The 17759-nt window shown below is 39.7% G+C and overlaps 1 protein-coding gene across 6 annotated transcripts in view; it reads left to right on the top strand.

The window, feature by feature from the left end:
* ATAT1 (alpha tubulin acetyltransferase 1) overlaps positions 1-17759 on the top strand; it is a 28274-nt gene that overhangs the window by 153 nt on the left and 10362 nt on the right. For 4 of the 6 annotated variants that reach the window (XM_036875394.2, XM_036875393.2, XM_057493630.1 and 1 more), the window contains exons 1-6: positions 11-450; positions 912-972; positions 1081-1172; positions 1297-1357; positions 1480-1593; positions 1791-1892. In XM_036875394.2, the coding sequence (XP_036731289.2) occupies positions 293-450; positions 912-972; positions 1081-1172; positions 1297-1357; positions 1480-1593; positions 1791-1892 (588 nt within the window). In that variant the 5' untranslated portion in view covers positions 11-292. Of the gene's footprint in view, positions 1-10; positions 763-911; positions 973-1080; positions 1173-1296; positions 1358-1479; positions 1594-1790; positions 1893-17759 lie in introns of those variants that run through there. The other 2 variants (XM_036875395.2, XM_036875396.2) reach the window with 2 other exon arrangements.

Below are 17759 nucleotides of genomic sequence, written 5' to 3'. Positions count from 1 at the left end.
CAACCTTTGTGGTTCCCCTGTGCCAGACCCAGCATTCCCACCATACCCAGCTATAAACTAAGGGACTAAAGGGTTGGAGAAAGACGCTGTGCCTTGGAAAAATCTGTTGCTTAGTCACCTGCTGCTGTGCAGGCAGGGGCGGGGCAGTGTCGTGTTGCTAAGGGACCTCTAATCTCGCGAGACGAACGGGGTCTCCGGGGCTGGGTTCCCCGGTGGGCGTGGGGGTGGGGTGGGTCTTGGGTCCCTCCCGGCACAGCGGGGAAATGAAGACCGAAGGGTGGGGCGGTGAGGGATGGACGGAAGTGACGTCGTGTGGGGCGGATCCAGCCGTGCACAATGGGCCATGGAGTTCCCGTTCAATGTGGATGCCCTGCTCCCGGAGCGGATCACGGTGCTGGACCAGCACCTGCGACCCCCAGCCCGCCGACCCGGAACCACAACTACTGCCCGGTGATCTCAAACCCGCCCCAAGGCCCTTCTCCCGGTTCCTCTCAAAACCTGGCCCAGGCACCACGCGCCCTTTTCACTGACTAGGGACCGTTCGCTTTTGGTGTCGGGGCTTGTCTTTTGATGGCCTTTGACCCCGGACTGAGCGGGGTTGATTGGCGCTTGGATCTGTGACCTTTCACACCTTGGCCCAATTTGTGGTTCCAGCTAAAGGATATGGATGACCTGCCTTTCTGCTTCCCCTGAATAACCTTAAGGGAGGAGGGAGTGTACCACAGTGAAAGAAAGTGTAGCAAAAGTTTGGGTTCCAAAGGGGTGAGTGGGAAATCAGATTGGAAGACTCCAGGGTAAAATCAGAGGATGTTAAGTGCCGAACCTGGCTGAGGGTTATGGCCCATGTTCCCAGGCATTGAGTGCCCAGGACCCTGTAATTCAGTATTTGACTCTTTCTTTTCTTTCTATAGTGTTGATCTGCAGCAGCAAATTATGACCATTGTAGATGAACTGGGCAAGGCTTCTGCCAAGGTACTGGGGAGTCTAGACTAAAGGGGAAGCCTCTCTGGGCACAGCAGACAAGGGAGCCCTGGGTCCTTTGAAATGTACCTGCAGAAAGTGTCTTCATCTTCCCAACAGGCCCAGCATCTTCCAGCTCCCATCACCAGTGCATCAAGGATGCAGAGTAACCGCCACGTTATGTATGTGCTTAAAGACACTTCAGTGCGACCGTGAGTGCCAGATGCTCTATCATGCCGTGCTTAATTCCTTCTCCCAATGTCCCTCTCTTTTGTTGGGGTCTACTTGTCTCAGATAACTGCTCCTAGCTTGTTCATTATTCTCCTCATCCTGCAGGGCTGGAAAAGGAGCCATTATTGGCTTCCTCAAAGTTGGATACAAGAAACTCTTTGTACTGGTGAGTGTTATTGGAAGGTGAGAGCTCATAAGCCTTGGCTCCTGAGAACAAAAGTGCGGGAGGTTGGGAGGTGGCGACGATGTCTGGGTCCTAAAAGGTATTTGTTGTTCTTTACCTCTTAGGATGATCGTGAGGCTCACAATGAGGTAGAACCACTTTGCATCTTGGACTTCTACATCCATGAGTCACTTCAACGCCACGGCCATGGGCAAGAACTCTTCCAGTATATGTTGCAGGTATCGATTATCCTTTCAACAGTCTATCTAAAATGGAGGTCAAAGGCCCTCTTGCCCTGATCCCTTCCAGAAGCCCTGCCTCCTGCCCTTCTGCCCCCCATTTTCCCACATCCTTCACTTCCCTTCCCAGGCTCCTGGTTCTTGTTGACATGCTCTCCCCACACCTCCTCCTACCCTGACTCTACTGTTCCCTGCAGAAGGAGCGAGTTGAACCACACCAACTGGCTATTGACCGACCCTCACCAAAGCTGCTCAAGTTCCTGAATAAACACTACAACCTGGAGTCCACAGTCCCACAGGTTAGAGGTATCAGAGAGTAGATCTCCATTGAGGATTCCTACTGAATTTATTTATTATTTGGGGGTAAAAAAGTGACAACTTTCAAGTTCTCCTTATTCCTCATTATGTAGGATTCATTTTACACAACTAAGCTCTTTTTCTTTTCTCTCTTTTTCTTTAGTTTTTGGCAGTAACATATTTCATCCTGCAGCTATTCACTCTCATCTATTTTGACACTTATATCATGGGTGGTTCTATACACCCACTGATACATTTGTAATCAAAACACAGCCAGCTCATTTCACCTCCTTGCTTTCGTGCAGACCGTTAGTCAATCAACATTTATTAAGGGTCCAGAATAATACATGTTTTCTATTTTCCAGGAGCTTTAGTCTAACATCGGAAGGTGGCTTGCTTATAAATACAACATAAGGAATTAATGCTGTCCATTAATTCAACTAATATTTATTGAGCGCCTGGCACTGTTCTGGGCACTAGGAATACTTTACTTAAGAAAACAAGTAAAAGTCCCTACCATTGTGGAGTTTATATTTTAGTTAGGGAGACAAACAAGTATATAACAGGACTGATGATAAGTTCTCTGGAAAAATGACAGCCAGTAAGAGGCTCGAGAGTGCCACAGTGGGGATGGCAGTGCATGCACTTGCGAGTTTAAATGGGATAAGCAGGGAAGGCCTTACTGACAAAGGTTATTTGAGCAATAACTGAAAGGAGGTGAGAATAAAAGCCAGGTAATATCTGGAGGGAGAGGGAATGGCTAGTATAAAGACCATGAGGTGGGAGTGTGCCTAGAAGATTGAATTGCTTTGTGTGGCTAGGGAAGCTAGAGTGAAAGGCAGTATGGTAGATTAGCTCAGAGTGGTAATGGAGGAGGAGGAAGGACATTTTAGGCCTTGTAGTTTATTGCAAAGGCTTTGGCTTCTTTGCTAAGCAGAAATGGACAGCCATCGTAGGGGTTTGAACAGATGCAGGATAGGATACTTTTTAAAAAAATGTTTTATTAAGGTATTATTGATATACACTCTTGTGAAGGTTTCACATGAAAAAACAATATGGTTACTACATTAACCCATATTATCAAGTCCCCACCCATACCCCAATGCAGTCATTGTCCATCAGTGCAGCAACATGCCACAAATCCACTATGTGTCTTCTCTGTGCTACATTGTTCTCCCTGTGATCCCCCACACCATTTGTACTAAACATAATACCCCTCAGTCCCCTTCTACCTCCCTCCCCACCTGTCCTCCCACACCCCTCCGCTTTGGTAACCACTAGTTCCTTCTTGGAGTCTCTGAGTCTGCTGCTATTTTGTTCCTTCAGTTTTGCTTCATTGTTATACTCCACAATTGAGGGAAATCATTTGGCACTTGTCTTTCTCTGCCTGGCTTATTTCACTGAGCATAATGTCCTCCAGCTCCACCCATGTTGTTGCAAATGGTAGGATTTGTTTCTTTCCTATGGCTAAATAGTATTCCATCATGTATATGTACCACATCTTCTTTATGCATTCATCTACTGATGGACACTTAGGTTGCTTCCATTTCTTGGCTTTTGTAAACAGTGCTACAGTAAACATAGGGGTGCATATGTCTTTTTGAAACTGGGCTGCTGCATTCTTAGGGTAAATTCCTAGGAGTGGAATTCCTGGGTCAAATTATATTTTTATTTTTAGTTTTTTTGAGGAACCTCCACACTGCTTTCCACAATGGTTGAACTAATTTACATTCCCACCAGCAGTGTAGGGGGGTTCCCCTTTCTCCACAACGTTGCCAGCATTTGTTGTTGCTTGTCTTTTGGGTGTTGGCAATCCTTACTGGTATGAGGTGACATTTCATTGTGGTTTTAATTTGCATTTCTCTGGTGATTAGTGATGTGGAGCATCTTTTCATGTGTCTGGTGGCCGTTTCAATTTCTTTGGAGAAGTGTCTGTTCAGCTCCTCTGCCCATTTTTTAATTGGCTTATTTGCTTTTTGTTTGTTGAGGTGCGTGGGCTCTTTATATATTTTGGATGTCAACCCTTTATCAGATCTGTCATTCATGAATATATTCTCCCATACTGTAGGATGCCTTTTTGTTCTATTGGTGGTGTCCTTTGCTGTACAGAAGCTTTTTAGCTTGATACCGTCCCACTTGTTCATTTTTGCTTTTGTTTCCCTTGCCTGGAGAGATATGTTCATGAAGAAGTTGTTCATGTTTATGTCCAAGAGATTTTTGCCTATGTTTTTTTCTAAGAGTTTTATGGTTTCATGACTTACATTCAAGTCTTTGGTCCATTTTGAATTTACTTTTGTGTATGGGGTTAGACAATGATCCTGTTGCATTCTCTTGCATGTACCTGTTCCGTTTTGCCAACACCAGCTGTTGAAGAGGCTGTCATTTCCCCATTGTATGTCCATGGCTCCTTTATCATATATTAATTGACCATGTGTGTTTGGATTAATATCTGGACTCTGTTCTGTTCCACTGATCTATGTGTCTGTTCTTGTGCCAGTACCAAATTGTCTTGATTACTGTGGCTTTGTAGGAGAGCTTGAAGTTGGGGAGCAAGATCCCCCCTGCTTTATTCTTCCTTCTCAGGATTGCTTTGGCTATTCGGGGTCTTTTGTGGTTCCATATGAATTTTAAAACTATTTGTTCCAGTTCATTGAAGAATGCTATTGGTATTTTGATAGGGATTGCATTGAATCTGTCAGTTGCTTTAGGGCTTTTTATTTCTTTGTGTTGTCTGATTGCCGTGGCTAGGACCTCCATTACTATGTTGAATAGAAGTGGGGAGAGTGGGCATCCTTGTCTTGTTCCAGGATAGGATACTTTTAACCAGACCATTTTGGCTTTCAAGAATAGGCAGTAGGGAAGCAAGCAGACCAGTTAGGAAGCAACAATCCTGATGAAAAAATGGTGGTGGTTCAAACTACAATAGTACTAGTAGAGCTGGTAAGGAGTGGTCAAATTTTAAATATTTTGAAGCTAAAGCAAAAGATTTCCTGATAGATTGTCTGTTGAGAAAGAATGAGGAAGTTAGGGATGATCCCAAAGTTGTTGACCTCAGCAGTTGGAAGGATGAAGTTGCATTAACTGAGATACTAGGTGGAACAGCTTTCAGGGGATGTAGTAAAAGTCCATTTTCTTTTTTCTTTTTTTTTTTTTAATCTTTATTAAAAAAAAGTTTATTAAGTATAATTGATATACAATCTTATTAAGGTTTCACAAGAAAAACAATGTGGTTACTACATTCACCCTTATTATCGAGTTCCCTCCCAATACCCCATTAGAGTCACTGTCCGTCATTGTAGTAAGATGCCACAGAGTCCCTACTTGTCTTCTCTGTGCTACACTGTCTTCCCCATGACCCTGCACACACCATGCGCACTAATCATAATACTCCTCAATCCCCTTCTCCCTCCCTTCACACCTGTCCTCCTCCCCACCCTTCCCTTTGGTAACCGTTAGTCCCTTCTTGGAGTCTTTGAGTCTGCTGCTATTTTCTTCCTTCAGTTTTGCTTCTTTATTATACTCTACAAATGAGAGAAATCGTTTGGTATTTGTCTATCTCTGCCTGACTTATTTCACTGAGCATATTACCCTCTAGCTCCATCCATGTTGGTGCAAATGGTAGGATTTGTTGCTTTCTTACAACTGAATAGTATTCCATTGTGTATATGTACCACATCATCATTATCCATTTATCTACTGATGGACACTTAGGTTGCTTCCATATCTTGGCTTTTGTAAATAGTGCTGCAGTAAACAGGGATGCATCTGTCTTTTTGAATCTGAGAAGTTGTTTCCTTGGGTAAATTCCTGGGAGTGGAATTCCAGAGTCAAATGGTATTTCTATTTTTAGTTTTTTGAGGAAACCTCCATATTGCTTTCCACAATCATTGAACTAGATTACATTCCCACTTGCAGCATAGGAGGGTTCCCCTTTCTCCACATCCTCACCAGCATTTGTTGTTCCTAATCTTTTCTATGTTGGCCATCCTAATTTGTGTGAGGTGATATCTCATTGTGGTTTTAATTTGCATTTCCCTGATAATTAGTGATGTGGAGCATCTTTTCATGTGCCTGCTGGCCATCTGAATTTCTTCTTTGAAGAAGTGTCATATACTCCACCCATTTTTTAATAGGGCTATTTGCCTTTTGGGTGTTGAGACATGGGAGTTCTTTATATATTTTGGATGTTAACCCCTTGTCAGATATGTCATTTACAAATATATTCTCCCATACTGTAGGATGCCTTTTTGTTCTGCTGATAGTATCCTTTGCTGTACAGAAGCTTTTTAGCTTGATGTAGTCCCATTTGTTCATTTTTTATTTTGTTTCCCTTGCCCGAGGAGATGTGTTCAGGAAACAGTTGCTCATGTTTATATTCAAGAGATTTTTGCCTATGTTTTCTTCTAAGAGTTTTATGGTTTTATGACTTACATTCAGGTTTGACCCATTTCAAGTTTACTTTTGTGTATGGGGTTAGATAATAATCCAGTTTCATTCTCTTGCATGTAGCTGTCTAGTTTTGCCAACACTAATTGTTGAAGATGCTGTCATTTCCCCATTGTATGTCCATGGCTCCTTTATCATATATTAATTGACCATATATGCTTGTGTTTATATCTGGGCTCTCTAGTCTGCTCCATTGGTCTATGGGTCTGTTCTTGTGCCAGTACCAAATTGTCTTGATTACTGTAGCTTTGTAGTAGAGCTTGAAGTCAGAGAGCATAATTCCCCCAGCTTTATTCTTCTATTCGGGGTCTTTTGTGGTTCCATATAAATTTTAGAGCGATGTATTCTAGTTCATTGAAGAATGCCATTGGTATTTTGATAGGGATTGCATTGAATCTGTAGATTGCTTTAGGCAGGATGGCCATTTTGACAATATTAATTCTTCCTATCCATGAGCACAGGATGTATTTCCATTTGTTGGTATCTTCTTTAATTTCTCTCATGAGTGTGTTGTAGTTTTCAGGGTATTGGTCTTTCACTTCCTTCATTAGGTTTATAACTAGGTATTTTATTCTTTTTGATGCAATTGTGAATGAAATTGTTTCCCTGATTTCGCTTTCTGCTAGTTTATTGTTAGTGTATAGGAATGCAACAGATTTCTGTGGATTAATTTTGTATCCTGCAACTTTTCTGAATTCAGAAATTAGATCTAGTAGTTTTGGAGTGGATTCTTTAGGGTTTTTTTATGTACAATATCATGTCATCTGCAAAAAGTGACAGTTTAACTCTTCTTTACCAATCTGCATGCCTTTTATTTCTTTGTGTTGTCTGATTGCCATGGCTAGGACCTCCAGAACTTTGTTGAATAAAAGTGGGGAGAGTGGGCATCCTTGTCTTGTTCCTGATCTTAAAGGAAAAGCTTTCAGCTTCTCACTGTTAAGTATGATTTGCGCTGTGGGTTTATCATATATGGCCTTTATTATGTTGAGGTACTTACCATCTACACCCATTTTGTTGAGTTGTTATAATGAATGGATGATGAGTTTTGTTGAATGCTTTTTTGGCATCTATGGAGATGGTCATGTGGTTTTAGTTCTTTTTGTTGATGTGGTGGATGATGTTAATGGATTTTTGAATATTGTACCATCCTTGCATCCCTGGAATAAATCAGTAGGAGTCCATTTTCAGTGTGTTAATTAGAGATGTCTGTGCTAACTCCAAGCTGAGTAGACAGTTGAGTACTTATCTGGAGTTCAGAAACCAAGTTTGGAATGGAGAGTTTTCAGTCTATAAACAGTATTGAAAGCAGAGAGACAGGATGAGGTCACCAAGGAGTGAGTATAGAAAGAGTAGTCCAAGGACTTGAGCCTCTGGGCACTCTTTTACATCACAGAGGAGAACAAGATCCAGCAAATGTGACCATGGAGTGACCAGTGAATAAATGAAAATTTACAAGTAGGGTGACATGGAAGGCCTATAAAGAAAATGTTTCTACGGGGAGGGAATGGTTTACTGAGTCAAATGGTGCTGATCAGTGAGGTAAGAAAAGGTCTGAGAAGTGACGGTTGGATTTAGCTGCCTGAAGCTACTGGGTAATCCTGACAGCTTCAGTGCAGTGGTGGGTGGGAGCCTGGATGAAGTGGGTTTAGGAGATTGAGACGATAGGAACAGGGGACAGCAAGAATAAACCACTGTTTTAAATGCTGATTAAAGGGGAATAGAAATAGAGCAAGAGCCAGAGAGAGAGGTGGATCAAGAGAGGGTTGATTCTTTTCCATTGAAAGAACTAACAGCTTAAGAATGATCAGTAGAGAGAAAAATTGATGTCAGAGAACATGGGGAGAATTGCTGAAGCAATGTCATTGAGTGGGCAGGAGGGATTGGGAGTGGGTTGACAAGTAGCCTTGGATAGGAGCACAGACAGTTCATCCATTGTAACATGATTTGTTTGCTGTGCTTCCAGAGGAGGCATAAGGACATGATGAGTCCTTGGGATTGGGTAAAGGGAGGCTTGATTTATGTTTATTTTGCAAGGTGATTATGTGTCAGGGGACAGAAGTGGGTGGGCTAAAATATATTTCATGTAAGTGAACCAGAATGAGCAAAGGTGAAGAGATTCAACTACCTTTCAGGGCGCTGCAAGCAGTTTGGTGTGGCTAGATTGCTGGGCATGTGCTTGCTGGGAGAGCATGAATGTGGGTAGGTAGACATTACAGTAGGATCAAGGCAGGGACAATTAGAATGTTTCTCCAGTACATTTTTCCATTAGGAGGCAGCAGAGAGCAGTGGAAGGAGCACGTTTTGGCATCAAACATAATTCCCAGGTAATATGTAAAACAAGAGCAGCCTGCATGTAAATAATAATAGCTAATGTTTTATAAGCTCTGTGTGCTGTCCTCCATGTATCATTTCAGTTGATGTTCCTACATCTTTTTAAGGTAGGTGCTATTTTTTACCGCATTTTGGAAATATACAGATGACCAGGTTCACAGTAAGTGGTAGAGCTCGAACATGAATCCATAGCCACCGCTTAATGATTATACTATTCCTGGATGAAATGCTGCAGCTAAAAGCTAGAGCTTGAGGCCCAAGTCCTGTCACTTGCAGCTACTTGGCTCTGGGTAAGTCATGTCTCCAAGACTTTTTTGTTCAAGTGATTCCACAGATTGTTGTGAAGGTCAAATTGAATGGGACAATATAATGAAATCCCACTAAAATGTAATTACTAGTTACCAAAGTGGCACCCTGTCCTCCAGTGTGTCTTCCCTCTACAACCCCATCCATTTGAACACTATTTAAACCTTAAGTTTTTCTCAGGATTTGTATACTTATGTCTGTCGGTCCCCTCCCTGCCTCTAAGCCGCAGACAAGGAAGGAGACGAGACACGATGAGATATTGAAGACCTGAAAGGACCAGCCAGGGGACTCAAGGGACAGCTCAAGAGCAATGCCGAAAAGGCATTTCTCGTATTTATTGAATAAATTAACTTACAATGAACTCAAACATCATTATCCAGCCTTGAGTGTAGCCCAAGGGCGCGACACTTCTCAAGGATACCAAAACTGTGTGAAGGTGGCTCCGAGCCATGAGAACTGCTTTGGTTCTCATCACTCAGTCCTTGACTACACATCAACAGAGTGTGTGGGAAAAACAATCAAGTCATGTGTGCTTGTACATTTGATTTCTACCTTACTTGAATTATGTATTAACCTCATCAATCCCACATATCCCCCTTTTCTTTTAAGTAGTAGACAATTTCTAATGGAAGGTTTTTTTGACATAGTGTAGTTCTCTACTTTCTACAGTATAAAATAAAAGTCTATGTTTTGAATGTACGTAAAGGAGAGTAAAGATAGAGAATGCAGTGCAATTAGAAGGTAGATGGTGGTGAGCAGGTCTGTGCCTATAGACTGCGTTTTGATCTGAGCTGGGCAAGGGCAACAAAACATCCACAGGTGCAGAAGATTTCTCTCAAAACTGGAGGAGATGAGGTTCTAAGCCTCACCTCTGTTGGCCCCCACTTTCTCACCTGCTGGCCCCCCTGTGACTGTGCCTGTCTTAGGTTGTTCCTCCCTTGAAGAATCTTACCCGTCTCTGTCTAACCAGGCATCTTCTGGGGCCATACAGGGAGATGTAAAGTTGGTAGGTGAGAGAGAAGCAGTGTTCTTGGAAAAGGTTAGCTTTCCACTTCTTTACAGATTTATGCTCTGTGGTCTAAGTCTAGCACTTGCTTTAAGACATCTTTTGCTAGTAAAAAGGATTATGATGCACAGCAATTTTAAGTATAAAACATTAATTCTAATAAAAAGCTGTATTTTGAAAGGAAGGAAAAAGGCTATAGAAGTAGCAGATGGAAGAAGATATAAGAAGATTATTTCTTTGACATGATTTCTTGTAGAGTAATGTAAGCATGTATAGGTTTTAACAAGCTACTAATTAAATTATGTACATACATTAATACAATGGGAACACAGATACATAACAAGAGCAGACCAATGATTACTGGCCACATCCAATGAAACCAAGAAAACCAGTTAGGTAACCCAGACATTTGTGAGAACTTATTGACAATATGATGGATATCATCTAATTGATTTTGAATAGTTTGAGAAAAATCAGACAAATTGAAACAACACATTCCTGGAAACTGTCCGCATCCTATATGTTCTTTTAACAATAGATAGGCTATAGTAGCATGATTTTGAAGTACTGCAACTCGTACTTCTCCTAGTTCTTGGTTGAGTTCAGATAATATAGAAGCAGTCAGATTTGTTGTTTTACTGTATGCACAGGCCAGCTTGGATATTTCTTTCTGCATTCCTACGACAAGTCCAGGAACTGGCAGGATGAATGCAGTTGCAACTGCAACAGCGGCAGGGTCTGAAAGTTTCAAGTTTTCATCACAGTCAGATGGCAGAACTCGGAGGAGCTTCTTGCGCTTATATCCAGGACGATCTATTAGGGCAGGAAGAATGTGTCCCATACTAAAAACACCTTGATAGTGTGAAGAGAGGACTTGATATGTTTTGTTATTACACAAAATACCTTACCATTTGGAAGTCTATATCCAGAAGACCATTTTGCATTGTTTCTGGAATTACAGTAAGCGGGTACATGAGTACAATTAACATATACACAGTCAGTGATTATAGTAGTACTAACAGGCAAATTTAATTGGGCATCAGGAGTAAGCGTCTTAGGTTGAAGAGTGACATTTCTGTAACATAAAACATTCAGTAATAAAGTTTAGCATTATTCTTTTTGACAGCACTTTCCAGGTAAGTATATATCAGGTAAATAAGCCAAATTAATCAAATATTTTCCTTGATGAGGAGAAGAAATTCCTCTGACATGTTCCAGGGGCCCTCTGGAAAATATCAGTTAATTAGAGGTAAAAATATTTTTTAAAATTTGGTCTTGGGAAGTTGTCAAAAGTTTTTAAGGCACTTGCCTAAATAGTATTATAGTTATTAAATAACACTTGTTATTTAACCACGATGATATTAAGAAGGCTAAAAGCAAATATAGAAGGTTACATAGTTGTTAACAACACTTAGCTTACAGTCTTTTTTTTTTAATTAAGGTCTCATTTTCTTAAATACTCAGGCAATTCATTGAGACTGTAAGCATAAGAAACTGTTTAATGAACAATTAGAAAACTTTCTACAATCTTTCAACACTAAAGGTAGAGTAATAAACTTTTGTTCTTTTAACAAACAAAAATTCTAGTCTTGCTGTGTACGTGATATCAAGATTTATTTGCTTGAATTTCACTAGCATGACTATATCAATCTTTTACAAACCTTTTACAACTTTCCTCTTACATTCAGTGTTTTCTTTCCTTGAACAAACAGCTATACTTTTGAATAGTTATCTTTTTTTACTTTCAACACAATGCATTTTTATTCCTTTTACCTTCTCTTACTAAAACATACATTGGTAGCATACAGAAATGTTTTCCTTATTATATTAAGTAGTTTTAATTAGAAGTTAAAACCATTTGGTACATTAACCTTTAGTGAGCACTGAAAAATAGGCCATTGTAAACTGTTACACCAGCATTCTTCAGATGGATACATTTATGAGCATATTTTATCATTTTTGGAAATGTGCCTTACAGCACAATTTCTCATTAAGCACAAAATATGTCTATACAACTTAGCAAAACTATAAGAGTTTTGGATTACCACAAAAATTCTCAGGCTGTTTGCAGATATATACACTGTTATACATTAATACCGTAGTATTATTAAGATGTTCATTTGCTACACTTGTTTACTTATTTTTAGCGACTATGCTAGATTACTTATCAAGCTTTTACCAAACATCAGACAAAGTCAAGCTTTTCTTTAAGCATCTTCTTGAAATATTTAACAGGTAACATTAACTTAAATGACTTTAAGTAAACTTTGGCAGCTGATAACTATAAGGACATGTCCATTTCACTTAAACTTAAATTAGCATTAATGCTTAATATTTTTTATTAGATTTTCTGGAAGTTTTAGAATGCCCAGTGTTCACAAGCGCTTGTCTTTAAATCAATTTTTGTTAATACCATCCAGAGGTAGAAAATACTCTTCAATTACACACTTAGACACACAAACATACAGATTGAGACATAATGACTACAGTTAGCAACACTTTTCATATAAAAGAACATATACACAAACTAATACAAATATTTAAGTTACTAATATTCAGTTGCCTTCTTTCTTTTTAGCTTATTTGATTAAAAGTACTTCAGTTTTCAAGAATACACTCTAAGGGTGAGCAGTTTACATAACTGGGTTAAGGTTTAGATGGCCCCAGACTGAAAGGGATGATGAAGGCTCTGAACAGATAGGGACTGTGTGCACCCAGGGGGCTGGAAATGAAATACAAGTACAATTCTAGCACCAGTTATTTAAAGCCAGTATTGTAAAAGATAAATTTCTTCTATCTCAGGGAGTCTTGTTTAAAACTTCCCAATTTTCAAAGATAATGGTGAACCTAATAAGTAGAATAGATTTTCAATAAAAGAATTTAGAAAACTAGTTCCATATTGTCGTAGTTCACGGGACTTTTGACTATTTTCTTTCCTTGTGGCAAAATATATTTAGCTGCATAACATTATATTGCATACTTCTTTCAGTGGCCAAACTCTCTAATCAGAGAGTTTGTACTGAGGCCAGGTTTGTGTGTAGAAGATAAGACACTTCTTTTATAGAATTTAGGGATCAAATTGCTCCCAGTTAGTTTTCCTAGTTTTTTCTGCCTGAGCTTTAGTCATTCCTTGAGAGGCCACTGCCTGTCTGTTAAGTGCACGGACTGTGTGACTTTTCACTGCTAGAGTCTTAATCTGAGTCACAGTCTTCTTCGCTTCCCTGGGGCTGCAAACAAGGAAATCCTTAGCTCCAGGACGACTACCTCTAAGGAAAGGAGTTAATAGAATAGAGCTATTTACATGTTGGTCTGAGGGTTCAGCTTTATTACAGACTCCATTTACATTACACAGGAGAAAGTGGAGCAGGCCTAAAAGGACTGCTTTGAATGGGGAGCAAGGTTAATTAATAAGAGTAAAGGTTTGTGTAAGTCAATTTTTAATAATTGAGCTTTTTTTGTTGTTATCATTAATCTACAATTACATGAAGAACATTATGTTTACCAGGCCCCCCCCTTCACCAAGTCCCCCACACACACCCCATTACAGTCACTGCCCATCAACGTAGTAAGATGCTGTAGAATCACTACTTGTCTTCTCTGTGTTGCACAGCCCTCCCCTTTTCCCCACCCCCCACATTATACATGCTAATCATAATGCCCCCTTTCTTTTTCCCCACCCTTATCCCTCCCTTCCCACCCATCCTCCCCAGTCCCTTTCCCTTTGGTAACTGTTAGTCCATTCTTAGGTTCTGTGTTTCTGCTGCTGTTTTGTTCCTTCAGTTTTTCTCTGTTCTCATACTCCACATATGAGTGAAATCATTTGGTACTTGCCTTTCTCCGCCTGGATTATTTCACTGAGCATAATACCCTCTACCTCCATCCATGTTGTTGCAAATGGTAGGATTTGTTTTCTTCTTATGGCTGAATAATAATTCCATTGTGTATGTGTACCACATCTTCTTTATCCATTCATCTACTGATGGACACTTAGGTTGCTTCCATTTCTTGGCTGTTGTAAATAGTGCTGCGATAAACACAGGAGCGCATCTGTCTTTTTCAAACTGGGCTGCTGCATTCTTTTTTTTTTTTTTTTTTTTTTTTTGGTGTCATTAATCTACAATTACATGAAGGACATTATGTTTACTAGGCTCCCCCCTTCACCAAGTCCCCCCCACATCCCCGTTCACAGTCACTGTCCATCAACATAGTAAGATGCTGTAAAATCACTACTTGTCTTCTCTGTGTTGCACAGCCTTCCCCGTGCCCCCACACACACTATACATGTTAATCGTAATGCCCCCTTTCTTTTTTTCCCGCCATTATCCCTCCCTTCCCACCCATCCTCCCCAGTCCCTTTCCCTTTGGTAACTGTTAGTCCATTCTTGGGTTCTGTGCTTCTGCTGCTGTTTTGTTCCTTCAGTTTTCTTTTGTTCTTATACTCCACATATGAGTGAAATCATTTGATACTTGTCTTTCTCCGCCTGGCTTATTTCACTGAGCATAATACCCTCTAGCTCCATCCATGTTATTGCAAATGGTAGGATCTGTTTTTTTCTTATGGCTGAGTAATATTCCATTGTGTATATGTACCACATCTTCTTTATCCATTCATCTACTGATGGACATTTAGGTTGCTTCCATATCTTGGCTATTGTAAATAGTGCAGCGATAAACATAGGGGTGCATCTGTCTTTTCCAAACTGGAGGGCTGCATTCTTGGGGTAAATTCCTAGAAGTGGAATTCTTGGGTGAAATGGTATGTCTATTTTGAGCTTTTGAGGAACCTCCATACTGCTTTCCACAATGGTTGAACTAATTTACATTCTCACCAGCAGTGTAGGAGGGTTCCCCTTTCTCCACAACCTCGCCAACATTTGTTGTTGCTTGTCTTTTGGATGGTGGTGATCCTTACTGGTGTGAGGTGATATCTCATTGTGGTTTTAATTTGCATTTCTCTGATGACTAGCAATGTGGAGCATCTTTTCATGTGTCTGTTGGCCATCTGAATTTCTTCTTTGGAGAAGTGTCTGTTCAGCTCCTCTGCCCATTTTTAAATTGGATTATTTGCTTTTTGTTTGTTGAGGTGCATGAGCTCTTTATATATTTTGGATGTCAACCCTTTATCAGATCATTTCTGAATATATTCTCCCATACTGTAGGGTACCTTTTTGTTCTATTGATGGTGTCCTTTGCAGTACAGAAGCTTTTCAGCTTGATATAGTCCCACTTGTTCATTTTTGCTTTTGTTTCCCTTGCCCGGGGAGATATGTTCATGAAGAAGTCTCTCATGTTTATGTCCAAGAGATTTTTGCCTAGGTTTTTTCCTAAGAGTTTTATGGTTTCATGGCTTACATTCAGATCTTCGATCCATTTTGAATTTACTTTTGTGTATGGTGTTAGACAGTGATCCAGTTTCATTGTCTTACATGTAGCTGTCCAATTTTGCCAGCACCATCTGTTGAAGAGACTGTCATTTCCCCATTGTATGTCCATACCTCCTGTATTGTATATTAATTGACCATATATGTTTGGGTTAATGTCTGGAGTCACTATTCTGTTCCACTGGTCTGTGGCTCTGTTCTTGTGCCAGTACCAAATTGTCTTGATTAGTGTGGCTTTGTAGGAGAGCTTGTGTTGGAGAGCAAGATCCCCCCGACTTTATTCTTCCTTCTCAGGATTGCTTTGGCTATTTGGGGTCTTTGGTGCTTCCATATGAATTTTTGAACTCTTTGTTCCAGTTCGTTGAAGAATGCTGTTGGTAATTTGATAGGAATTGCATCAAATCTGTATATTGCTTTGGGTAGGATGGCCATTTTGACGATACTAATTCTTCCTAGCCAAGAGCATGGGATGAGTTTCCATTTGTTAGTGTCCTCTTTAATTCCTCTTAAGAATGTCTTGTAATTTTGGGTATAGCTCTTTCACTTCCTTGGTTAGGTTTATTCCTAGGTATTTTATTCTTTTTGATGCAATTGTGAATGGAATTGTTTTCCTAATTTCTCTTTCTATTAGTTCATTGTTAGTGTTTAGGAAATCCACAGATTTCTGTGTGTTAATTTTGTATCCTGCAACTTTGCTGAATTCCGATATTAGTTCTAGTAGTTTTGGAGTGGAGTCTTTAGGGTTTTTTTATGTACAATATCATGTCATCTGCAAATAGTGACAGTTTAACTTCTTCTTTACCAATCTGGATTCCTTGTATTTCTTTGTTTTGTCTAATTGCCATGGCTAGGACCTCCAGTACTATGTTGAATAACAGTGGGGAGAGTGGGCATCCCTGTCTTGTACCCGACCTCAGAGGAAATACTTTCAGCTTCTCACTGTTCAGTATGATGTTGGCTGTGGGTTTATCATATATGGCCTTTATTATGTTGAGGTACTTGCCCTCTATGCCCATTTTGTTGAAAGTTTTTATCATGAATGGATGTTGAATTTTGTCGAATGCTTTTCCGCCATCTATGGAAATGATCACATGGTTTTTGTCCTTCTTTTTGTTGATGTGGTGGATGATGTTAATGGATTTTCTAATATTGTATCATCCTTGCATCCCTGGAATAAATCCTACTTGATCACAATGGATGATGTTTTGGATGTATTTTTAAAATATGTTTGCTAATGTTTTGTTGACTATTTTTGCATCTATGTTCATCAGGGATATTGGTCTGTAATTTTCTTTTTTGGTGGGGTCTTTGCCTGGTTATGGTATCAGGGTGATATTGACTTCATAGAATGAGTTTGTGAGTATTCTCTCCTCTTATTTTTTGGAAAACTTTAAGGAGAATGGGTATTATATCTTCTCTGTATGTCTGATAAAATTCCGAGGTAAATCCATATGGCCTGGGGGTTTTGATCTTGGGTAGTTTTTTGATTACTGATTCAATTTCTTTGCTGGTAATTGGTCTGTTTAGATTTTCTGTTTCTTCCTTGCTCGGTTCTTGGAAGGTTGTATTTTTCTAGGAAGTTGTCCATTTCTTCTAGGTTTTCCAGCTTGTTAGCATATAGGTTTTCATAGTATTCTCTAATAATTCTTTGTATTTCTGTGGGGTCCGTAGTGATTTTTCCTTTCTCGTTTCTGATTCTGTTGATGTGTGTTGATTCTCTTTTTCTCTTAATAAGTCTGGCTAGAGGCTTATCTATTTTGTTTATTTTCTCAAAGAACCAGCTCTTGGTTTCATTGATTTTTTTTCTATTGTTTTATTCTTCTCAATTTTATATTTTCTTCTCTGGTCTTTATTATGTCTTTCATTCTGCTGACTTTAGGCCTCATTTGTTCTTCTTTTTCCAGTTTCAATAATTGTAACATTAGATTATTCAATTTGGGATTGTTCTTCCTTCTTTAAATATGCCTGGATTGCTATATACTTTCCTCTTAAGACTGCTTTCGCTGCGTCCCACAGAAGTTGTTGTTGTCATTTGTCTCCATATATTGCTTGATCTTTATTTTAATTTGGTCGGTGATCCATTGATTATTTAGGAGCATGTTATTAAGCCTCCATGTGTTTGTGAGCCTTTTTACTTTCTTTGTACAATTTATTTCTAGTTTTATACCTTTGTGGTCTGAAAAGTTGGTTGGTAGAACTTCAATCTTTTTGAATTTACTGAGGCCCTTTTTGTGGCCTAGTATGTGGTCTATTCTGGAGAAAGTTCCATGTGCACTTGAGAAGAATGTGTATCCTATTGCTTTTGGATGTAGATTTCTATAGATGTCTATTAGGTCCATCTGTTCTAGTATGTTGTTCAGTGCCTCTATGTCCTTACTTATTTTCTGTCTGGTAGATCT

The sequence above is a fragment of the Manis pentadactyla genome, chromosome 16, assembly GCF_030020395.1.
Source record: "Manis pentadactyla isolate mManPen7 chromosome 16, mManPen7.hap1, whole genome shotgun sequence".
In the NCBI taxonomy this organism is placed as follows: domain Eukaryota; kingdom Metazoa; phylum Chordata; class Mammalia; order Pholidota; family Manidae; genus Manis; species Manis pentadactyla.
Note: the sequence above shows the minus strand (reverse complement) of the source record. Positions and strands in the feature narration are given on the sequence as shown.